This window comes from Megalobrama amblycephala, linkage group LG5, assembly GCF_018812025.1.
Source record: "Megalobrama amblycephala isolate DHTTF-2021 linkage group LG5, ASM1881202v1, whole genome shotgun sequence".
Lineage (NCBI taxonomy): Eukaryota > Metazoa > Chordata > Actinopteri > Cypriniformes > Xenocyprididae > Megalobrama > Megalobrama amblycephala.
The window spans coordinates 17,560,917-17,586,683 of NC_063048.1; the positions used below are offsets into that span (position 1 = coordinate 17,560,917).

General features: G+C 35.7%; 2 protein-coding genes across 2 annotated transcripts; both read left to right on the plus strand.

Moving 5' to 3' along the window:
• The first annotated feature begins 375 nt into the window (after positions 1 to 375).
• adpgk2 (ADP-dependent glucokinase 2) lies at positions 376 to 13,864 on the plus strand. The gene is made up of 6 exons (XM_048190912.1): positions 376 to 754; positions 1,765 to 1,924; positions 5,717 to 5,907; positions 8,573 to 8,669; positions 8,787 to 8,923; positions 10,917 to 13,864. The coding sequence occupies exons 1-6, from the start codon at positions 562 to 564 to the stop codon at positions 11,585 to 11,587; spliced, it is 1,449 nt and encodes a 482-aa protein (XP_048046869.1). The 5' UTR covers positions 376 to 561; the 3' UTR covers positions 11,588 to 13,864.
• Positions 13,865 to 14,589: 725 nt separating this feature from the next.
• Positions 14,590 to 24,907, plus strand: psma3 (proteasome 20S subunit alpha 3). The gene is made up of 11 exons (XM_048190920.1): positions 14,590 to 14,762; positions 15,260 to 15,342; positions 15,557 to 15,680; positions 16,844 to 16,945; positions 20,006 to 20,079; positions 20,194 to 20,266; positions 21,243 to 21,308; positions 21,805 to 21,851; positions 22,446 to 22,513; positions 24,531 to 24,595; positions 24,677 to 24,907. The coding sequence occupies exons 1-11, from the start codon at positions 14,742 to 14,744 to the stop codon at positions 24,719 to 24,721; spliced, it is 768 nt and encodes a 255-aa protein (XP_048046877.1). The 5' UTR covers positions 14,590 to 14,741; the 3' UTR covers positions 24,722 to 24,907.
• The last annotated feature ends 860 nt before the right edge of the window (positions 24,908 to 25,767 follow it).

The window sequence follows — 25,767 nt, forward strand, 5'->3', positions numbered from 1 at the left end:
TTCAGCGCTTCAAGGGGGCGCAAGGCGGCTCAAAAACTACAAATCCCTATTAAACCCTATTCAAATCTCGAGACGTTTTTACCTCATGGGGGAATTGTACACAATGTAAATTACAATCATTTAAATCTGTTACATCTACGGATTTCGACCCAACATGCAAACGCAAATCTCTATAAAATGATTATAAAAAAAAAAAAAAAATCATCAGAGCATCATCAACTATTATCATTGGTCCATCCTAAGAGCGGTGAGAAAAGTAACAGTAGCCACGTGACAACGCGTCTAAGCTATACTTTAATGGCGTTTGAATAATAATAGTTTATTTAATACATAAACGACAAAGACACTGAGAATGTTAATAAATATTGAGCTGACAACATAGAGTGATTATTTAAAACATGACAACTCTTACTTAGCTCGTTTATCATTTGCTTATCTCACGCGAAGTGCCTTTCTATCCTCTTTTATTTCTACAGGAGAAAAACATCCGCCCCCTGCTTCATCATCACACACTAGCTCAGGAAGAAAGAGAGGAGGCAGGAGTGTGTTCATACATCTGCAATGGCCATTGAGCTGCGCTCTGGTGTCAAATATGGCTCGTTTCTGTCACTCGCAGTGGTGTTGGTGGCGTATTGGTTACGATCTCCGGACAGCTCGGTTCTGGATGAGAGGCTAGACATGGTTCTGTCCTCATTGCTGCGCGCGGAGCGGAAAGTGGGCATGAACAGCGTGTCCAGACCGCGAGTGGCTATAGGTACAGACTTTTAAGTGCACTTAACAGGATGCAACAAATTATAATGATGATATGTAATGCATATGCACCGCATAGATTCTGCAATTTCAGAATATGCAATTTATATAATAATGTTGTTTTATATTTATTTTCTTTTAAATAATCGCACTAAATATTTAATAATAAACTTTAACTAATTTCATGTAATAATATAATACTATAATTATACGTTTGCATGTTAGATTAGCATCTTTTGAAGTTTGCAATTCTCAAAATGAGAGTAGCTATTTTTATATAATAAAGTTAACTACTTGTTTAATGTAATATGTATGTATTGGTTTTTATTTTAGAACTTTTTACTTTTTTATTTTTAAGAATTATTTACAACATTGATTCATTTGAACAAATAATAACTAATTTTTTATGCTTCAGATTGGCAAATTTTTCTGTTTCTTGTAAGAGAGTGCAAGTTATGATCCTTTTTTATCTGATAATGTGGCTTGTTTTGCTTCTGAGGATTACTATCTTCTAGAATCAGGCCTGTGGTTATGTTTTGCATGTTAGTTTTGCATCTTTCTTTGCTTTTCTTTTGTTAAAAGTCTCTAATAACACATAGTGTTGACAAGGAAAAAAAAACTTTGACAACCTGTTTAGGCCTTATGTTTACCAAAATTCTTCAATCATTAACCTGAGTCACATGCATAGCCCAAAATTACAGTCAATGCATGTGAAAGTTTGTCTAGACTCTTGATTGAATCCATGTTGATTGGGATAATGTTCAGTCAGTTGAAGTTATCCTGATATCAATGCCTATCTGTGATTGCACTGTCATTATCTGTTTTCAATCCATGATCGGTACCTGTCAGTCTGTTGCGTTCTGACAAACAGTAGTTTAATTCATGTTTGCTTTGGCAAACTATGCATAGCATCTAATCCATTTTTTCAGCTATGACCTATGATTTAGGTGTGTTTTGTTGGATGGTCAGGTTCAAAGATTGAATAATTGTTGTCATTTCACCATCTCTTATCAGGTTTTGGCGGCTGTGTTGATATCATAGTTGATGGAGTGACTCTGTTAAACAAAATCGGTTTGAAGCCAACAGACCAGCCCCTCCACCATGACTACATAGAGAATGCGGAGCAGCTGGCCCAGAGTTTCGCTTACTTTTTCTCCCCCGGAGCTGCTTCAGAGTAAGTGAGAGCTGTTCAAGCATGTTCACAAAGCCCTCGGGACTGTAGGGATTACACAATAAAGTATAATACATCTGTTGTGATTTATTTGATTTGAAGCCTGGGGTCAATTACACGTGTACAAGTTTACATAGTTTACCTGATTAAAAACTTCCGTTTTGTATCAGTTAGTTAACAGTTGGAATTAAAACTAACTGGTTTCAAGGTGAATTCAGTCAGGTCACAGAATTTAGCTACAGGCACAGATGTAGTTAATCACATTAACAATGAACAAATGACATTACAAAACCACAAAGTGTCACAATACTAAAATAATAATAATAATTAAATTCATCTGTTAAGCTGAAATGCATCAGACCCTCTTAGTTTTGTTGTGCTGGCAATATGGTATCTGCTTCCAGCAAGAGAATTCACACTTGAGAGCGGAACGAAAGGCCTCTCAAGATAATATTGCAGTTATGTTGATATGCTGCATAGTGCTGTTTGAGACTGCTTAACACAGTACATTATCGTATGTTTGGATTGATGTGTGAATTTCTCCTCTAGCTTACTACCATTAATCATAGTGACGTTTTTCCTTTCATTCTTTTACAGCTAGAGAGGCTTTTAAAGGGTTAGTTCACCCAAAAATGAAAATGATGTCATTAATGACTCACCTTCATGTCGTTCTAAACCCGTAAGACCTCCGTTCATCTTCGGAACACAGTTTAAGATATTTTAGATTTAGTCCGAGAGCTTTCCGTCCCTCCATTGAAAATGTATGTGCGGTATACTGTCCATGTCCAGAAAGGTAATAAAAACATCATCAAAGTAGTCCATGTGACATCAGTGGGTTAGTTAGAAGTTTTTGAAGCATCGAAAATACATTTATGTTATCCGGTGGGCCCGAGCTTCGTTTACAATCTGAGGGAGACGCACGCTGTATTCAAGCTATTCTACATCGTTTGTATTTTGGTATTGCTATATTTTTTAAAATGGTGCGTAAGTGTGCATGTCGCGGATGTCCTAATCGGCAAAAACAACCACGTAAGATGAAAGAATTCAATGGAATCAATTCAATGGAAAGGATTCCGGAAGAGAAGACAATGCTGAATAAAGTCGTAGTTTTTGTTATTTTTGGACCTAAATGTATTTTCGATGCTTCAAAAACTTCTAACTAACCCACTGATGTCACATGGACTACTTTGATGATGTTTTTATTACCTTTCTGGACATGGACAGTATACCGTACATACATTTTCAATGGAGGGACTGAAAGCTCTCGGACTAAATCTAAAATATCTTAAACTGTGTTCTGAAGATGAACGAAGGTCTTACGGGTTTGGAACGACATGAGGGTGAGTCATTAATGACATCATTTTCATTTCTGGGTGAACTAACCCTTTAAGCCTCTTGCGTCAGGTTTGCCAGGTTTGTGCAACAAAACTAGCCCGATGGCCAATCAGAAATAATCTAATAATAGCCCAATATTATTTTTTTCAGTCGGGGATGGGTCGCCGTGCCAAATCTGTACTAATTTTAACAATGATTCAAAAAAAGTCCAACCATTTATAAATTGTTAATTTATAATTAAAAGCAGTAAAACATTACGTTTTGTTTTTTTTAAATTTATTTGATGAAAAATACAGTAATAATGTGAAACATTATTACAATTTAAAATAGCTATTTTCTATTTGAATATTTTAAAGTTCAGCATCATCACTCCAGTCTTCAGTGTCACATGATCCTTTCATTCTAATGCTGATTTGCTCCTCAAAAAACTTCTCTTCTTATTATCAGTGTTGAAAACAGTTTTTGCTGCATGTATTTTTGTGGATACAATGATACATTTCAAACATTTGTGGTTAGATTAAAAAAAAAAAAGAGGAATTAAAGGTGCCCCAGAATTAAAAATTTAATTTTCCTCAGCATAGTTAAATAATAAGAGTTCAGTACATGGAAATGACATACAGTGAGTCTCAAACACCATTGTTTCTTCCTTCTTATGCAAGCAAGGACAACAGCGAAAAAATGGCAGATGGAGCAATAATAACTGACATGATCCATGATTACATGATATTTGTAGTGATATTTGTAAATTGTATTTCTAAATGTTTCGTTAGCATGTTGCTAATGTACTGTTAAATGTGGTTAAAGTTACCATCGTTTATTACTGTATTCACGGAGACAAGACGGTCGTTATTTTCATTTTTTAAACACTTGCAGTCTGTATAATTCATAAACACAACTTCATTCTTTATAAATCTCTCCAACAGTGTGTAATGTTAGCTTTAGCCCGTTAGCTGCAGCCTAGCTACTATCAAACTCATTCAGAATCAAATGTAAACATCCAAATAAATACTATACTCACAGGAATCGATGTATGCGTGCAGCATGCATGACGAACATCTTGTAAAGATCCATTTGAGGGTTATATTAGCTGTGTGAACTTTGTAAATGCACTGTATTATAGTCGAGAGCTCAGAGGGGGCAGGGAGCATGCGATTTAAAGGGGCCGCAGCATGAATCGGTGCATAGTTAATGATGCCCCAAAATAGGCAGTTAAAAAAATTGAGCTGAAACTTCACAGACACATTCAGGGGACACCTTAGACTTATATATTATATCTTGTAAAAAAACATTTGATGGCACCTTTAATACCTTTATTCATTAAGGATGCATTAAATTAATCATAAGTGACAGAGTGAAGACATTTATAATGTTACAAAAGATTTCTATTTAATAAATGCTTTAATAAATGTAATAAATACATTTAATAAATGCTGTTGAACTTTCTGTTCAACAAATAATCCTGAAATAATTACCATTTCCACAAAAATATTAAGCAGCACAACTGTTTTCAACATTGATAATAAGAAAAAATGTTCTTGAGCAGCAGATCAGCATATTAGAATGATTTCTGAAGGATCATGTGACACTGAAGACTGGAGTAATGATGCTGAAAATTCAGATTTGCCATCACAGGAATGAATTACATTTTAAAATATATTCAAATAGAAAACAGTTTTTTAAATTTGAAATAATATTTTGCAAATTGCTATTTTTACTATATTTTTGATTAAATAAATGCAGCCTTGGTGACCGTTCTTTCAAATACATTAAAAACAACTTGCAAACTTTTCACAGGTACTGTGTATAAAATGGAAATTAGGTTTTTACGATGCCAAAAAAGTTAATGACATTGAAATTCGAACATGTAACTTGAAACTAACTAAACTAAGGTTTAAAAATGCATGAACAGGACAGGCTTTTGTGATGATGAGACAACACATCTCACATGAGCGAAACCGTGATAGAGACCATAATACAAACGTTCTATCGCTTGTCAAATTTCTAAAGGTATAATGCTCAACCCTATATCTTCATAATCTTTCATCAAAATTGAAAAATTTCATCAGCCTCTAAAATGACTTTCAGTTGACCTCACCTAAATGCTATCTACTTTTAAGCTACTAAAATCTTGCCAGTTAATGCAGATTAATGTGGATATGCTAAAGTTTGCTTGAGTAATAGGAAATCCTCCACAGTCTTCAGCAACCTTGCATTTAGGTCTTTCTCCATTCTGCTATGAGACGCCTACTTTTCACAATCCAACTTATTCCTGGTGGCCTAATATTAAGATCCATCCTATGTTTTTTTTTTCTCTTTGGATGTGCTGTTTCACTCAGAAATGACACTTTTCTTACCAAAATGATATGACAAAAACCCTTCAAGTGCTTGGCTTGAGGCTGCATAACAGGAGTGTAATTACAGTAAACACTGTGTTTGACAGTTTTTTGTTGTTTTCCATAGGAGGTTTGTAATGAATGACACACTCTTCAGTGAACTGGTAGAGGCTTCTCGAGAGTTACCTGGAAACAGGTGGTCAATAGGAGGAAATGCACCTGTCATGGCCAGCAGGATGGCGCTGGAAGGATGTGATGTGCTTTTAGGTGGCAGTTTCAGCACCGATTTTACTGATATCCTCTCACAGCGTATAACAGGTGCTGTAACACTCTTATTTTCAGCTTTGTGCTAAAAAAGCTTTTTATATTCAATAATGTAAATATAACAACACTTTGCCCCTATTATGCTATTTTAAAGGCTCCTAATTTTGTTTAGGAGGTCCCTTACAATAGGTTTACATCAGCCCTGTGCGCGGCTGTTTTCTTAATCGCGCTTCCGCTGAATTTCTGACCATTACCGCCCACTCCCCTAACGTGTGTGTTCTACTCTCAACCACACCCGCAATGTTTGCATCCACTCCCGCTCACACCCGCAAACATTCTGTTACAGCTTGTAAAAAGTGTGAAAAAATTACATTAACATTGGGGCTAAACTAAAATTTCAGAATAACAGAGATAAAACATTGTATTTAATTAAACTGACCATAAGATAAAGTAATGCTAGCACCACAAATGACAAACACATTCAGCCAGCTTTTTATTAGCCTTATAAAACTCTATCAACTGTTAAAACAAAACATCCCAACTAGTAGAGCTTTAAACTTATTTAAATGTATGTGTAACACACACACACACACACCTAACCATAAGAGTTAAACTCTGGTAACCTAAAAAGGCACAATATTTAATTGAATTGCATGTAAAATAAATAAATATTAAACATTAAATATAAAACAAATTAAATAAGAAATAAAAACCTCAAAGATATCGCAGGTGTTTGTTTACTTAATGAATGAAATTATGAATCACTTGGCCTAGCCTGCTATGGAAGAAAACAATATTACTGATAGATTGCAGTGAACTTCATTTGTTGACTCCTTTCTTGTTACGCGGCAAATCGGGGGACTGCAGGAATGCGTACGTAAGCAATAAGGTACGGGAGGCTGTTAGGCATGACGCAAAGCGGAGTGCCTGAAATCCCTTCAGCCATGACTTATTCATGATACAGCACTAGCCTCGAGTACCTTATTGCTTTTATAAAAGGGTTACCACATAATACAAATATTAAAGCCATAAATATGTATGAATGCAACTTTCATGAAGTAAACTTTCACTAAAAGCCTTCCTTCCGCCGGAAAAAAATAGTCCCTGATGTGAACGGCAACAGAAGTTACATTATTACGCCATTAGATGGCGGCAAAGACTGTCTTTATGAGTGTGTCAGTCAGTAGTGAAGACTTTTACATTGAAAAGACTGAATTGTTGTGAACACGGAACAAGACGCAACTGACAAATGCTTTGACTAGCGCTGTCAGTCACGGGAAAACCCCTAAACTGTTAAAAGGACAAGATAATACATCGGGCATTTAAACAGATTTTTTATTATGAACATAGGACTGACCTGAAGGAAAATGCTACATCTGAATGCAGATAATAAACTCGCTCACTCGTTTTCTCACAATACTTTTCGCTTATACATAATACATAATACAGTATGCTTCAATGAACACTATCAATTGAGAACATACAGTTTACGTTGCTAAGAGTGGTTGCTAAGGGTGTTGTGTAGTGATACACAGAACAGTTGGGTGAAGCGGTGAATCGTGAATAAAACACAGCTATTGACCAATCAGAATCAAGGACAGGAACTAACCATTTTTTAAAATGACGTCACTAAATGGGCGTCTGACTAACTCCTGTTGTTCGTGTCTCTCCCTATTAAGATTTGTTTTAGTAGAATTATCCAGGGGTGCAGTTCCATCTTTTTGAGATATCTGTGCTTTACTCATGGACATGAAAAGTGAAAATATGCTTGACTGTCTTTTTGACAATTTGGCAATATTAACTTGTCTTTAATAGAATAATCAGCAAGTATACAAAATCAAAAGTCTGATATTTTCCGGAAAATGATCCGGTTCAAATTAAGTACTGGTTGGTGCTGAATTCTTTAAGACAGTGGCTCTCCAGGAGCAGGTTTGGACATCCCTGGTTTGGTTGCATCCAAGGTCAAAAACACTCATAATATACTTTGATTGCAGCATCACCTCTGAAACTTTTTGATAAAGGATCCAGTCCTTCTAAACCATTTCTTTCTGAGAGACTACTCTACTCTGATTGATCAGATCGCTTACAGTGCGTGTCATAGAAATGCCCATTACTACATGTGAATTTCACATCTGGAGGCTCTCTCGACAACTTGATACACAGTGATACGATCATTAACGATGGTGTCAGTTTTTCCACATCAATTCATGCCTTTAGAAGTGCATGTAAAGTAGATTTGCTTTTGCATCGCAGAAAACAGTATCTTCTCGACATGTCGAAAATGTGAACCAAACTCTTCCAGGCCTCAGCTACATCTACAGTGTTTGAGGGCAGGTTAAAGTAGATGTTGTTTGCGGGCAGCCAATGAAGACCATGGGCTGGCATTGTGCAAATTTGTTACGTAATGGGTTCATGCAGGAAGTAAGACTGGAATTACTGACGACTCGTTTTAGACACAGTTCAGAAATGGTTCTTTCTTTTGGGAGAGAATAACTCCAGTATGTTGCACTTTTTGATCTTTGAAACTTGGCAGTCTTTTTACATTCACAAACAGCTTTATTACACACTAAATGAAATGTAATATAAGAAAAAGCATAATAGGGGCACTTTAAAATCTTCATTTTAGAAAAATTACTCATTTTAAGATATTTTTTTTCTGCTTGCTACAGCTCTTTCATCCATGTTTTGCATTGAACTGAATTATTTTGTCTGTCCTCAGTGGCTGGAAACACTGTGGATGAGCCAGACATCCACCTGATTCTGGAGTACCCCACAGGTGCCACATGGGGGCCGTACACCTCCCGAAGGGCCAACAGGTGGGCTTATATTAGGCTCATTTTTTATCAGATTTTTTTTTTTTTTATCTGTATCTTTTAACTTTTAATCTAGACTTTTTTGCTTTCCATGTAAGCGTTTTTCTTTTATTGCTATAGGTATATTGTCCATAGTGATGACCATAATCCATATTTGGACTCCATGGAGCAATTTCAGGAGAAGCTGAATGGATTCAAACCAGATTTGCTTGTAGTAGGAGGGTTGCAGATGATGGACAACTTCCCTTTCAAAAAGGGTAAGCGAATGAAGCCATCTGAGGGCAATAATTTACACTTCATATTAACTTTCATTCATAACATTAACAAAGATTATTGCATAATACTTAGATCAGTATTTAATCTACTTTCAAATAGTGAAATGTAACTTTTTATTCATGTGTTTTCATTTTCAACTACAAAAGTTCAAAAGTTTGGGGTCAGTAATATTAAGTCTCTTGTGCTCACCAAGGCTGCGTTTATAATATACAGTAAAAGGTTATTAAAAATATCATTACACTTTGAAATAGGAGTTATGCTGCTTTGTGTAAATCATGATACATTTTTTCCAGGATTTGTTGATTAATAGAAAGTGCAAAACAGTATTTATTTGAGTTGAAATACAAATCTTTTGCATTATTATAAATAGATTTATGATAATCAAAAGTGTAATCTATAATCTTCCTTATTGACTAGTGCTGGATACTTGACAGTTAATAATAACTCATAGTCAGACTGTTACCTATTTAAGCTCTGTTATATGCGTTATTAAAAATTGTACATATAATGGTCTGTTAACTGTCAGCCTGTTGTGCATCAGTGGCGGTTTGGAGCTAAACTAACCCTGTACTGTCACATGGTGAGATTAGCAAGTTTTCCCAGCTGCCCTGGGAAAGTAGACAGGCTGTAATAACTCAAAGCACTCAGCGATTTTGCTTGTTTTGCAAATCTTTTCTGTCTGCGATAGAGTGAAATTACTATTACTAATATTTACTGCACATTTTCACTGATCACATCATAAACAGACAAATGAAAGCGCATTTGTTTGATTGGACAATACAGTTGTCTTAGTTGATTATTTGTATTTTAAGTAAGTAATATTTAGACCTAAAGGTAAAAAATTAAGTGTGTAACTACACTGTTTCTTCACCAAATTGTTTCAGGGTTTTTGCTATATTGGTTAAGAGATGATAACCATCTAATAAGAGGCAGTGTTGGGGAAAGTTACTTTTAAAATTGCATTATGTTACTTTTTATGAAAAATAATGGATTACATTACTTTTGCATTACTTTTTCTCACCTGGGCTGGGCTTGCGTGTTTGTTTTTTAATAACAACAAAAAAAAGTTCTATTTTTTGGTTAATGTAAAGGCCCTTTCACACCAAAAGTGAAATGAATAAGCGTCAGGCTGAAGGAATTGCATACAGTGGCATGAAAAGTATGTGAACCACTTGCAGAATCTGTAAAAATGTGAATAATTTTAATAAAATAAGTGAGATCATACAAAATGCATGTTATTTTTTATTTAGTACTGTCCTGAGTAAAATATTTTACATAAAAGATGTTTGCATTTAGTTCACAAGACAAAACAATATCTGAATTTATTAAAATGGCCCCATTCAAAAGTTTGTGAACCATTGATTCTCAATACTGTGTGTGGTTACCTGATGATCTACGACTGTTTGTTTGTTTTGTGATGGTTGTTCATGAGTCCCTTGTTTGAACTGAGCTCTGTTCTTCAGAAAAATCCTCCAGGATCCTCCAAGTCATTTTTGCTTATTAGTATGGTGGAATTAGATCATTGAAGGTCAGCAGCAAAAGACATTGGTTAATAAAGTGAGATTAAATACATAAAGTATATTTGTGTAATTTAATAGTTAGTTATTACAGGTTTGTGTAAAATTTTTTATTCATTTTGAGGAATACTGAATGTTTTCGTGCAAGTGAGATGAGTAAATGCATGTTCACATTTAGTCTAAAACTACAATAACCATCATGTTCACACAGCGCACACAACTCCTCTGCACTTTATTTCTCTCAACACAGGGACAGGAGAGCTGTCAGTCAATAAATGTGAAAAAATAACTTGTGTTACTTATTTGAAAAAGTAACTTAGATATTTTGTTGTAAATTGAAAAAGTAATACGTTACTTTACTAGTTACTTGAAAAAGTAATCTGATTACATAACTGAAGTTACTTTATAATGAGTTACTCCCAACAATAAGATGTAATAACCGTCTCTTTTTCTATAGGAGAGCGTGAGGCTCTGCTGGGAAGACTGGCTGAGATGTTGTCCTCCGCGTCCCCGCAGACCGCCGTCCATTTCGAGATGGCCAGCTTTGTGGACGAAAGTCTGATGTCAGATCTACTAGATTTTGTTCTTCCTCACGCCGACTCTTTGGGCATGAATGAGCAAGAGCTGCCAAATCTTTTGAGCCTTTTCCGCGGCAGCAATTTAACCGTGCTTTCCGACCCCAACCCTCGTGTAGCTACGGTGCTGGACCAGATGCGAGAACTCTACCGCCTGGTAAACCAGCGCCACCATGAGGCGGGGACAGGTCGGCCCCTCACCCGCCTTCACGTTCACACCCTGGCTTTCCAGGCCATCATCGTCAAACGCGGCTCCCAGTGGAAGAACACCATGTCGGCCACGGCCAAAGCCTCTCTGACTGCCAACCGGCACGTCTGCGGCTCGTCGGACATCGATCTCAGTAAAGCGCGGCTGATTATGGACGAATCGTTCTCCATTAGCAGGCGAGAAGGAAGTCAGAGAATTCCGCTTCAGGAATCTCGACCAGTTTCCTGCTGGGATGAGGACGGCTATGAGATTTGCGTGGCTCCGGTGTTGGTGTGCACAGAGGTGTACCAGACTGCTGGAGGAGGAGACAACATCTCTGCCGCTGGGCTCGTACTGCAGATCTGAATATGAGATGTCTTCATCCCACATGCTTGGGTTTTATTTTGTGAATTTTTTTTTTTTTTTTTTTTAATTGCATTATTTTATTTTTTGGAGGGGAAAAAAAACATTGAAACACACCAAGTGCAATACAAATATTGGGTCCAGCTTATATAAAGTTGGGTGAATCTCACAAAACCTGTCAACAACGTGTCCACGTCTTATTTCACCCTTGAATCAAAAAAAAAAAAGAAAAAGAAAAAAAAGAAATGCTTTTGCTTTTTTACATTTGTTTTATGTTGTTTATATTATTTTTCAGTATTATTTACTTGACAACTAAGCACATTTTAACTGCAAATTCTAATTACTGTTTCCTTTAATTTTAAATTGTACTACAGTTGTACTATATTAAAAAAATACTGTATTGTATAATAATGAGAATATAACGAAAACCACAAAAAAATAGTGTAATGGATGCATTACATAAATGAAAATCTGCTTAATTGTCATGAAAATAATGTCTTGATGAGCTTTAAAAAAATGTTCTTTATGCAAAATCTAATTTCTCATTTTTTTTACTTTTGATTTTTGTGTGAAATATAATCTGGACACTTTATTGTAAGATTCACGTAGTTATCCCACCTGTAGGTTATTTGTTTTCAGTTTAATTTTTTTTTTTTTTTTTTAAATATCTTTATTCTTATCCAGAACCTTTTTGTGTCTTAAAATGGCTTCGTAATCATTCACTTCATGCACATTAACCCAGCAGGGGCCAGTAATCTTGAAAAAATATGCAGAAGAATCTTTGAGCGCCCTGAGCTCTATATTTTATGACTGAAATTAATCAATGCAAATGCACAATAATGTCAAGTGGAAACACAGAAGAATTTAGCATAAATGAAGTGTATCTTTATTTGTCATCCATTATTTTATGCTTCACCTATTTAAAGCGCATGACTGTATTTTTTTGCATTCCATAGCATTATTATATTCCACTTTAACAAGAAATTGAGCAGTTACACATCCTAAACATTGAAACAATCCGTTTTCCTCTCTAATTTACAACGCAGTGAAACTTTGAATTGATGGAACATGGCTTGATTTTTAACTTTAGGGAAGGGAAAGTTTTTAAGAAGCCCGATCATGTTTCTGTGGGTGCATGTATTTCATAAAACCCGTCAAGAACGTGTCATACTTCACCCCAAAATCAAAAGAAAGAAATGGATTATAGTAATTACAATTGAGAATAATTGGAATTTCAAACAAAAGTAAAACATCTATCCATACTATGTTGTGGTAATACAAATTTGCAAGGACATTGTGGTTAATTGTCATGAAAATAACATCATAAAGCAAGTCTTAAAGGAAAATTTTATTACTTTAATTTATTTTATTCTATTTTATTTTCACCTGAATACTTTAGTTATGCTTGAGTTGTGTTTTATCAAATCTTGGAATGGATATAGTAGCAAAAACCACTTATTTCCTTATGAATGTGCAAAAACCACTTGTGTATGTATTTTCAGGAGGGGGATTTGAAGAACTTTGCCGTAATCGTAGTTGTGGGTGTCTCTTTTAACAGATTCGGAAATATCTAAGCAAGTTCCGGCCCTGACTTCCTTTCAGTCACATCTTCCTTCAGTCACCCTGAGTGCAAATTATTACCTACCTCCTGTGCCTATGAAAATATCCAGCTTAACTGATGTCCATCATGATTAGGCCTATATTGTATACCTGCGTTTATTTACGTGTGGCGCATGAGAGTGCTTGTCTATGCTAGTGTAACCCGGTATCAGACATGAGACTGATGTGAAAGATGTCCCACCCTATGAGAGATATCAGGGTGATATATGAAATAAGTCTCAGGGATTACAGTAGCCTGGATGTCTATGATCCACAACACTTGAGTTAGAACCAATTTAGCTGTGACAGAGAGCAGCTGGTGTGATTCTGGTCTGAGCCTTTAACATACTGACCAACTGATGGTCCAGTAGATTTGAAGAATCTTTAGTGTGAAAAATAACAATGGAATGGATACTTTTGTTGTGAATGTGATTCATGTGTCGATAATAAGGGTCTGAAGCAATTGTAGCATTGGAATTGTTTATTATGAAATGGTGGTAGGAGTATTGAGTGTTGTGCTGCATCAACTGGAAATGAGTTGTAATGAAATGCCTTTTTCTCTTTCCTTCTTTTGTCTTGGTCATGTGTAGTCTGTCAGCAACAGCTGTTCTGAAGGGAAAAGAGTCATTTTTGAGTGACTTCTTTGGATTTGTAGCCTATGTAATAAAATATTACATTCCATTTATGGTGCTCTGTTGTGTATTTCTGATTATTTTATAGACATTTTAATTGGGATACTTTGGCACGGTTGAGGACAAAGCAACACCTTTGGTTTGTTTGTATTAATGTTTATAACTGTATAAAAGTATATTTCAGAATATTTTGAAGCAACAAGTTTCTTATGAAGTTTTAGGGTTTAAAAAGTAAATAAAGTAGTAAGTAAGTTTTAGTGTGAAATAAATTGAGTGCTGCTATCATTAAAGCAAATGGAGACATGCCAAATAGGCTACTAAGAGATTCATATAAATTGAGCATTAATTTAATTGTTATGCTGATCATTTGTAATGAGAAAACAATGGATAATGCTAAATAGAAGAATTTCATTAGTGGTATCAGACTTTTGGATGCAAACCTCAACTGCTAAGATTTATTTGAAGCCCACTACAAGATACAAATATTTACAAATTATCCTTACATTAAAATCTTTATGTAGATTGTGTATATGTGTAAAAAAGATGCATCCACACAGTTTTACTCGTATTTTTTCATAGTAATATCTTTTCTTATGTTTTTCATGTCTATTTTGAAATTATATAATTCGAAAACTCAATAATTAATTAAAATTTTAAAAATGTAAAGAAAAAAGCTCTAAAGACAGTGTTCTTCACATCTAAAAAAAAAAATATATATATATATTTTCTTTTTTAGTATCCCACTTTTATTTTGAAAGACTGCGTCTTTAGCCCTTCGTGAGGATCTGATTGGTCGATACTGTGTCCAATCACAGAGCTCGTTGATCGCAGGTGGCAGAGGGAGAGAGCCGAAGCGCTGTAGTGTCTGCGGCTGCTAATGCTGAACATTTGCTTACGTTTATAGTTATAGTTCACAGTCAGTTAAAATGAGCTCCATTGGGACCGGGGTGAGTGGATTCAGAAATACAAAATTTATCATAGTGTTTGAATGAGATCTGATCATGAAATATCGATTTATACGGAATGCGAGTATGTCTGTGTCATTCTGAAGCTAATAAGCTACTGCTAGTGTGCAGGATCTGTATTAGTGTGTTTTATTCTGCTCCAACCCAATTAAAGTTCATAAAGTCTTTTTAATACTTAAGTAGCATAAGTTATTTTCATTTACATGGTTTAGTTGTGTGTTTTCTGCACTATTTTGCACCTGCTGAGTCACTGCTCGCTAACAATGAATGATAGCTGTTCAAATGAAAAGTCACTGAGGAGGCAAAGTGAAAGTAAATTTGGTGTGCACTACGAAAACTGCTTTGAAACATTTGTTTAGCCTCATTATTGATGCCCAGGGTTGTCTTTATTATTGCAGGGATTAAAATGATTTGAATTGTTTATTTATTACATTAAATGAACAAGTATTTTGACAGCAGTTCTCTTCTCCCCCATCCAGTATGATTTATCCGCCTCCACCTTCTCACCTGATGGAAGAGTATTTCAGGTCGAATATGCCATGAAGGCTGTAGAAAATAGCAGGTAATTAGTTTACCACTATTACACATTGAATATTTTAAGCAAGAAACATTTCAATATGCTGCTCTGAAAGGCTTTACCTCATGCATTTTAATGATAAAAACATCTATATGTGTTTTGCATTGTATGTCTAATCAGATTGGAAGTTCTTATTTAGAAAATTAATTAAATAACTTGTACTAAAAAAAAAAAAAAATCTCTTTTTATCGTTCATCAGCACAGCAATTGGCATCCGCTGCAAAGATGGAGTCGTGTTTGGCGTAGAGAAGTTGGTGCTGTCCAAGTTGTATGAGGAGGGCTCCAATAAGCGCATCTTCAATATTGATCGGCACGTTGGAATGGTGAGAACATTGAGCAAGTTTGTTAAAGAGATTCTCATAAAGTGATTTATTTTCAGTAACTTCTTTTATCAGGTCCTGTGAAATATTTGAGCTTACATACTATGTATGTATGTATTACATACCATACATTATGTTTAAGCTCCTTAGGTTCCTTTATTGTACTTTAAAAGCAATTACATTCAGGTGATTATTTGAACATTGTGCAAATGTAAACTTATACACTGGTGGTAAAAATTTTGAAATAATTAAGATTTTTATTTTATTTTTGAAAGAAGTCTCTGATGCTCAGCAAGAATGAATTTATTTGGTACAATTTTGATACAATTTATTTTATATGAAAATTAAAATGTAATTTATTAGTGTGATTGTAAAGCTGAATTTTCAGCATTTCAGTGTCACATGATCCTTCAGAAACCATTCTAATACATTCTAGAACATTTCTTTTTTTTATTATTATTATACATACTCTTACAATTATTTTCAGGATTATTTTAGTAGAAACAGCATTTATCTGAAATAGAAATCTTTTGTAACATTATATATATATAATATTATATACCTCATATGGATCTAAAACCAATATTTAATTTCTATTAATAACAAATGGCAAACACAATGTGATTTATATACAATGAACAAACTTCATGAAATCAGCCCCAATGTTGGAAGAAGTGTTTCTATTAAATCTCAAACCGATGGGACCAGATTGTTTATACCCGTTGCAGAATAGGCCATTCCAGGATGACATACAAGTTTTTAATACTAGCAGAAAATCCACCAACATGTTCTTTGTCAAAATTCTTTATCATTGAAGCATGTTTTATTAGATTGTGCCCTGTGAAAAAACGTCTCTTTTTTTATAAAGTTAACTCTTTTGAAGAATTTTTATACAAAGTTAAACCAAATATAGTTTTAGAGTTTTTAGCAAAAATAAATTGTAAACAGCTGATATAGTTTTACCATAAATTTTCCTTGCCATGAAAATAGCCACAGAAGCTGGCATGACATTATAAACAAACAAACTGTCACTTTTGATCATTTTAATGCATCCTTGCAGAATAAAAGTAATAATTTCTTTAAAAAAACAAAAAACTGTCTCTAAACGTGTGAATGATAGTGTAAATCTCTACACATATATGAATCCCTGTCTGTATGTCTTCTAGGCTGTGGCTGGTCTTTTAGCAGATGCACGATCTCTCTCAGAGGTGGCCAGAGAAGAGGCCTCAAACTTCCGCTCCAATTATGGCCATGACATCCCACTGAAGGTAAGAGAGAGAGTAAAGCAATAGATCACCCCAAAATTAACATTGTTAGAGATGCTCCAATAAATTGGTCACCGATATTTATCGGACGTTTTTTGATCAATTTAAAACCATCAGAATTTTGGCTGTAGCATGAAAGGCTGATATAACAAACCAATGGTTTATTAATTAACTGCTTGAAGGTTGAAAGTTGTATAATGTCTCTTGCATAATCCAACATTTATCTCTGGGTAAAATAATTAAAAGCTTGCTAAAACAAAATGAAATCTGTACAAAAAACAGGAGGGCTCAACAATAAAGACTGCCCGGTGCCAGCATGAACGATGCTTGAGACAATTGATGGAACTGTCACTGTCCCGAACGGGCTAGTGCTGCATTTTCAAGAAAGTTTATCCTTTGCACGTGTTTTTAAGCCTTTCAAATTTAAATATTCAAGTGCAAGAAGATTTAAAAGAGAACTCAATTCTGCTCACTGTGTGAGATGTTTTGTGTGTGCACACATCCAAAGCATGCTCCCGGAAAGCCGTTTAGACAATACGCAAATACTGAATTGAGTTCTCTTTCACTTCTTCTAATTCACACAAAATTTGAGCGAATTTGGCGAGTATCCTTGTAAACATAGTCAGTTATGTCTTAAATGAACGTAAACAGTTGAGAAATAAATCACTTGTGTACCTAGGGCTGGGCGATATATCGCATGAGATTGTCACGCGCATTTCGTCAGTAAAGCCGGTTCCCTGCTTTCAAATGGAGCGCCATTTTATAGACAAAACTGTAGATCACTGACAAGCCACGCAATATCGCGTTCATATCGCAGATGAATCGCCTTCGATAATGAACGCGATATTGCGTGGCTTGTCAGTGATCTATGGTTCTGTCTATTAAATGCCGCTCCATTTGAAAGCAGGTGATGGCGATTTAGCGGTTATCAGGGAACCGGCTTTACTGACGAAATGCGTGTGACAATCGCATGCGATATACCGCCCAGCCCTATGTGTACCAGTATATTGGATCCGTGCAGCCTAAAGGCCTGTTCACACCGGGACGAATATCGCGCGCGATTTTCGCCAACGTTTAACGCCTCGTGACTAAACAACGGGCACCAATGTGAGTGTGCACACCGACGCGTAAAACGCGAGGCGTAAAAGCGTCATTTTTTAAAAAACGCCTCGGGTTCGTTTTTTTGGTTTGACGCGCCGCGTTAAAAACTGGCCGACCAATGAGATTGGTGCTTTTGTTCACATGCCTGGAGCTGCTGAAGTTACAGTAAAACACGACTTGGTGGCGCTCAAGCACAAAACAGTCTTGCCGAGCACACGAGACGACGAAGAGAAAGTAAGTAGACGAGGAAGACCCCTACAAACTATCCCTGCGTCTCAAACAGCTCCCTAGCTTCCTAGGTCGTGTATCAGTATACCATTTAAATAAAATAATTTTTCTTTTACATTCAAGAAATATAGTTGAGAATGTCTATTTCATAAATGTTTATTTGCACTACTGTTTCTGACTACCATCTCTCATATATATGCCATTTAATATCTGCATTTTTATCTTCTTTAACTTTATTAAAGGTGCCCTAGATTCAAAATGTGAATTTACCTCGGCATAGTTGAATAACAAGAGTTCAGTACATGGAAAAGACATACATTGAGTTTCAAACTCCATTGCTTTCTCTTTCTTATGTAAATCTCATTTGTTTAAAAGACTTCCGGAAAACACGCGGATCTCAACATAACACCGACTGTTACGTAACAGTCGGGGTGTACGCCCCAATATTTGCATATACCAGCCCATGTTCCCAACATTATGAAAGGCATTAGACAAGGGCAGCCAGTAACGTCTGGATCTGCACAGGTGAATCAACAGACTAGGTAAGCAAGAACAACAGCGAAAATGGCAGATGGAGCAATAATAACTGACTAAATGATCCATGATATCATGATATTTTTAGTGTTATTTGTGAATTGTCTTTCTAAATGTTTCGTTAGCATGTTGCTAATGTACTGTTAAATGTGGTTAAAGTTACCATCGTTTCTTACTGTATTCACGGAGACAAGAGTCGTCGCTCTTTTCATTTTTAAACACTTGCAGTCTGTATAATTCATAAACACAACTTCATTCTTCATAAATCTCTCCAACAGTGTAGCATTAGCCGTTAGCCACGGAGCACCATCAAACTCATAGAGAATCAAATATAAACATCAAAATAAATACTTTACTCACATAATTCGAAGCATGCATACAGCATGCATGACGAACATCTTGTAAAGATCCATTTGAGGGTTATATTAGCTGTGTGAACTTTGTAAATGTGCTGTAATATAATCGAGAGCTCGTGTGGCAGGGAGCACGCGAATTAAAAGGGCGGCACGCTGAAAAAATCAGTGCATAGTTAATGATGCCCCAAAATAGGCAGTTAAAAAAATCTATGGGGTATTTTGAGCTGAAACTTCACAGACACATTCACATCTTGTGAAAAAGCATTCTTGGGCACCTTTAATATCATAAATATGTTTATTTGCACTACCGTTAAGCACAAGCGCCACATACTGTCAGGGAGTGAATTTGCACGTTCACTCTGCGCATCGCCACTGAAAATCGCTTGGGTGTGAACACAAAAAACGTTCCGAAAAACGCTGGCGATAAACGCGTGCGATATTCGTCCCGGTGTGTACAGGCCTTAATATTCCTGCTGCTGTCTCTACTTTAATGTTAATCAAACAACAAAATCGCTCGCTACTCTTAAATAAATAACTTTTGTAACTTTAATAAGGATTAATGTATATTTAATTTGTGCAATGAACAATATATTTAACATTTGATTGCTTTATTTCTGTACCTGAAAACTACTGTTAGACCTATCTGAAAAGCACTGTTTATTTCATATGCATCTTTGTTCTGTTATATTTATGTATTTATGTTGGCCTGTTAAATGGATCCAATCCATGTTCAATGAAGATGATTTGATGGTGCAGCAATAAACTTGAAATTCTTTGATAAACAAAATTTTGAAATGAGATGCTGGTCATTGATGTACTACTACTTTCCTCATTATCCAAACAGCATCTTGCAGACAGAGTGGCCATGTATGTCCATGCTTACACATTATACAGCGCTGTGAGGCCTTTTGGATGCAGGTAGGTCTTCGGTAAAGTTTCGAAAATGCAAGATATTGGTTACTTGTACTTTTTTTTAATAAATTTTTATTAGTGTGTATGACGTGTTTTTGAACTTTTTCTTTAACCCATCAGTTTCATTCTGGGATCGTATGATGAAGATGATGGTCCACAACTCTACATGGTTGATCCTTCTGGGATTTCATACGTAAGAGATCTCTTTGCATAAATGATCTCTATCAATCAATACTTTAAAGGGATAGTTCAACCAAAAATGAAAATTCTGTCATTAATTACTCACCCTCATGTTGCTCCAAACCCGTAAGACTTTCATTCATCTTCGGATAAACACAAATGAAGATCTGTCATTTGAAATGACATGAGGGTTAGTAAATGACAAAATTGTAATATTTGGGAGAACTATTCATGTAATGTACACTACCATCTTTGACACACTTTGGCCCTGTCAAATGGAACCCCAAGCCCTTGAGATGTTCTTCCAAATCCACACTTTTATGACGTAATGCCACTTTGACTGTCGGGGAGAAGTTTGCTGCAGAGCTCGCTTAAGTGCGGGCTCAGCAAAAGTGCTCACGAGCATCCATCTGAAACCTACAATGACAAATGGGACACCCTATGGAAGAGGTCTCCAAACTCGGTCCTGGAGGGCTGCTGTCCTGCAGAGTTTAGCTCCAACACACCTGCTTGAAGGTTTCTTGTATGCCTAGTGAGACCTTGTGGTTCAGCTGGTTCAAGTGTGTTTAATTGGGATTGGAGCTAAACTTTGCAGGACAGCGGCCCTCCAGGCCCGAGTTTGGCGACTTGTGGCCTACGGTCTTGTGAACTTAACAGACATGCCACATGGCGGCCATTCTAAGTCTACAAGACCACAAGTGCACATGAATTGTGCCATTTAGGACAGGGCCTTTACTAGATTTGTTTCCTTATCATTTCAAAAACCTTTTGATTTAAAGGATTCTGTTTATATCTGAAACTAGTTCTGCAGCCAAATGTTAGTGCAAACTACAATGTTACCTTCGTGGTCAATTTGGAGTGGCCAATGATGGAAAAGCAGCCAAAAAGTGTCCAGCATACATGTGAAATCCTTCAGTAATGCAATGAAAAGTGCAGATTGTTCATTTTCATTAACCTGAACCTCCTGTACATTTATTTCCTTTTGTTAGGGTTACTGGGGTTGTGCTATTGGAAAAGCCAAGCAAGCTGCCAAGACAGAAATTGAGAAACTACAGGTAGGTGGTATTTATTGTATGCGCCAAAGAAACAAGCGCACAGCCATCTTTTTTAAAATATTGTGTTTGAATTTCCGTTTTTGGAGTAGTTCAGTACATTTATGGTTTCGCTGTCAAAGAGTAATTAGCTTGTGAAGTGGATTTTGTAGAGTTAACGAAAGGAAATTACAGAATTTTATTGCCATCTTATTGTCTTTCATTTTTTAGCATACACTCATTCAGACCTTTACTCCTAACAGTATAGCTGTGATGTTTAGTGGAAGCATGTTTGGCAGTCTTTCTTTGGAACATTTTCAAACAAGAGTCAGCTACTTTCAGTACTGCAGGGACCACATCATATAAAACAGTCTTGAAGTAACAGCGTTATGCCTTCAGAAGAGTTACAAAATAATTACAACACTAGATTCCTTTAGCAGTGTTTGCATGTTTATGTCAACAGATTAATGTGATTAAGTTCGTAAATGTTAAATCCTGTAATTAATTTATTTTGTTTCAGATGAAAGATATGACCTGCAGAGAACTGGTGAAGGAAGTGGCAAAAATGTGAGTGTGTTTTATTTCTAACTTAAAATGGAGAAGACCTCAAAATCTAATGCATCATTTATAATCAACACAAGAGAGCAGTAGAGGTCCATGAAAACAAACCATATACCAACCAAACCAGTCGAACTGCTAGTATTGAGTTTTGTGCTTGAGCTTTTAAAGGTCTAGCTCAGCTGAATTTTGTTCTTATCTCTTAGGTTGCTGAGTTTACAATAACGTTGGCTACTAATGAACAGGGTTCCCACACATTTTGACCAATCAATTTAAATGACTTTTACATGACTCTTCAGTCTTCACTAGCATTGATGGGTTACTGCATAAGCACTTTTCAAGTGTTAAATCATCTAGAGATTCCACTCAAAAAAATTCTGACTAGTATATTTGTAATTTAGAGCAGATCATAAACAATAGAAATTAACTTCTGTGACTTTTCCAGACCTGAAAATAAAATAAAAAATCAATGATGTTTCTAAGTTGTCCATGATTGTGGGAGCCCTGAATAAAACATTTATAGCATGCCATATCTAATTAAACATTTTATATTTATACATTGTATAACTATTTGTTTGTGTGTGTTTTGTCATCTCTTCTCAGTATCTATATCGTTCATGATGAGGTGAAAGACAAAGCCTTTGAGCTCGAGCTTAGCTGGGTTGGAGAAGGTAATGACAGTCTTTTATATTCTAATTCTAACCTATCGTTAATTTAACTTGGGCTCCATTTACACTTGCACAAAAAAGTGTAAATTACACGTCTGACACAGATTGGAATTTGTTGCACACGTAAAAACAAAAATCTGCACGAGATCCGTTTTTTCGCATCCGTTCTGAGCCACTTCCAAATGGTTTTGAATCCGATACATATGCGATATCTGACCTACATCTTAACGTGTATATCCGATTCCCCTTGGAATTCCAAGCCACCACAAGGCGAGGGCGACATGTTTTGCCACAAAGATAGCTATTTGACGTTGTATTATGAAGCAGACGTGCCTGTATGCGCTCGCACTGAAACTTTTTTTTTTTACCGAGGTGGAAACTTTATAGTTCAGAAATTGCGCAAACAGAAACATTCAGGTGCATAGGAATTGGTGTTCAGACTCTGCGCCATTAATTTTTTAAAATCAGATTCACTACTGAAAGCTAGATTATATTTCTTTGCTGTTTTTGTAAATGAACTAACAAGCTTCACTACAGACACATGCAGGTAATTCACATTCACAATCTCTCTCTCGTTAATTCCTTCAAATAAATGAAATCTTACTGGTGCTACCAAAATAACAAATGGAAATTACTGTTATTTTCTGGTCTATATCCGTTCAGTCAGATTTTGCACTTCAAACATCCATAACAGCTTTTAACTTATCCATGCTGGCAAATAATCATTCATAGCCACCCGACGTAAAAAATAATTTTAGAACGGCCAGCCAAAAGCTGAAAATCAACCATGTCGCATAGTAAAGCGATCACCAACAGAATTATTTTTGGGCAGGGATTAAACACAGATATCAATACCAGTCATGTCTAAAGTGAATGTAAACAGACAGGAAGAAAAATATGGTCAAAAGTTCAGATCTGTGCATTAAGGCTCTCATTGTAAATGCAGCCTTTAAAAATTATTTGTAATACTTAAAACTTCCTTTCAGTTTTCCTCGACTGCATTTGTGTTTAGTGCTGCATTTCTCATAAAACCCCTTTCATTGTTTTGTTATATATCCATTTTTAATGTTTTATTGTAAATTTTATATATTAAATTTTAAAATTTATTATAATTTAAGATTATAATATGATAATAATGTTGCTTATTGTAATACTTAAAGGGTTAGTTTACCCAAAAATGAGAATTCTGTCATTAATTAATCACCCTCATGTCATTCAAAACTTTCGTTCATCTTTGGAACACAAATTAAAAATATTTTTGATGAAATCTGAGAGCTTTCTGCCCCTCCATAGACAGCTATGCAATTGAAACTTTGACGCTTCAAAAAGTTCATAAAGAGAAAACTAATCCATATCGAGTGGTTTTAGTCCAAATTTTCTGAAGAGACTTGATCACTTTTTATGAAGCATTGATCAGTGAACATGAACAGAAGCTCAACCGAACTTGATTGATGTACGAGAACAAACCTCTTGCGGAAACTCAAACATGCTGCGTAACACACGAGAATGAACCTCATTGGTTCTCTCATGCAACATACTTGAGCTTCTGTTTACCACAACTGATGTGTGCGTTAAATATGAATGCTTAAATATGAATAAAAGCCTAAATTCAATCTGTTCATCATACAAAGCAATCCAGTCTCTTGAGAAAATTTGTACTAAACTGCTCAATTCATATGGATTAGTTTTATGATCTCTTTTTTGAAGCATCAAAGTTAGTTGCGTAGGGTGTCTATGGAGGAACAGAAAGCTCTCAGATATCATCAAAAAGAAGATGAACGAAAGTCTCGTGAGTTTGGAATGACATGAGGGTGAGTAATTAATGACAAATTTCATTTCTTGGTGAACTAACCCTTTAACACTTTGTACCTTACTGCCTTTATGTGTGATTCAACATATCACTCCTACATTTTTTTTTTTAAATTGTTTTTGAGGTTTTTTAATCCCTGATTTTGATGGTGTATCTACAGTAGAAAAGAGGAATTGTTTTATTTATATATATCTTTGTCCCTTTTATTAGTCACAAAAGGAAGGCACGAGCTTGTCCCGAAAGACATCAAAGAGGAGGCGGAGAAATACGCTAAAGTGAGTAACTGTTCCTCCGGTAATAGTCAAAACAAAAGCTCTCTTCAGCATTGGCTTATTGTCACATTTCTGTCCTGACAGGAATCCCTGGAGGAGGAAGATGACTCGGATGAGGACAACATGTAAACAGTGTTGCAAACCTCTGTTTTTCCACTTCACTGACTGTATACCATGTTTCAGACATTCTGGCAACTCTCAGCTTGACTGCAGACAATAAAATGTTTTTTATGTTTTCTAATGGACTAATGTAGTCCTATGTTTTCCTTCTTTCGGGTTTCAAACTTAACAATAAATTCGATTTATAAAACTGAATGAAGCTCTGATTCAGACTCCTAAATTGTCATAATAACCATTCATTAGTTTGGCAGCAAGCTTCAGATCAAAGGATCCACCTTCTCTTTCAGAAAACTTGTGGCGTCACTAATTGATATTTATGCACACCCTGTCTAGAGAATTTGTATATTACTAGGTTGGGCATAAGGCACTACATACATTATGCATTCGGGTGTAAATAAACAGTTCATCTGCAATACGCTGCAAGGACTTGACCCTGAGCCAATGATTAGCTTAGTTGTGCCAGCCACCAGCATATGGAGCTCAAAGCAAACCCACTACATCTATATCATTCACTTTTTAAAACTGCCATCCATGACATTATAACGCAAGCATGCATGCATGTTATTGTATTAGATTTAAAAAAAAAAAAAAAAAAAAGTGATTAGGTACATAAAGGAACAAACTTTCCATAAGTGTTTTGAGGGTAATGATATTTAACAGTGATGTACACTAACAGTCAAGAGTTTGGACACACCTGCTTATTCATTATAATTACCAATTTCCACATTTTAGAATAATAAGCCATCAAAATGATGAAATTACAGAAATTAAGGGATGAGAATCATGCAGTAAAGGTTGAATAACATTAACTGGCTCTCATGATGTCTACACAACTAATTTCAAGTATTTAACTAGAAGCCTTTTTTGATCAAATTCATTCAAATTTTAGACTAGCAGTGCATAGACAATTGTTGTAGGAGCTTTATGTCATTTTCTTGGCAAAGCTTTGACCTCTATTTGTAGCTCTATGTGTTGCTGATCATCTCTTATGTGGACATTTGAGTTTGAATTTTGCTTTAGAAACTGCCCCATAAATTCATTATGATCTTACAGAT

Coding starts and splice junctions, on each gene's coding strand:
- adpgk2 (XM_048190912.1), top strand. CDS start 562: ATGGCCATTGAGCTGCGCTCTGGTGTCAAATATGGCTCGTTTCTGTCA. Junction 755..1,764: donor CAGACCGCGAGTGGCTATAG/GTACAGACTTTT, acceptor ATCTCTTATCAG/GTTTTGGCGGCTGTGTTGAT. Junction 8,924..10,916: donor CAACTTCCCTTTCAAAAAGG/GTAAGCGAATGA, acceptor CTTTTTCTATAG/GAGAGCGTGAGGCTCTGCTG.
- psma3 (XM_048190920.1), top strand. CDS start 14,742: ATGAGCTCCATTGGGACCGGG. Junction 14,763..15,259: donor TGAGCTCCATTGGGACCGGG/GTGAGTGGATTC, acceptor TCCCCCATCCAG/TATGATTTATCCGCCTCCAC. Junction 21,309..21,804: donor CAGAAATTGAGAAACTACAG/GTAGGTGGTATT, acceptor ATTTTGTTTCAG/ATGAAAGATATGACCTGCAG.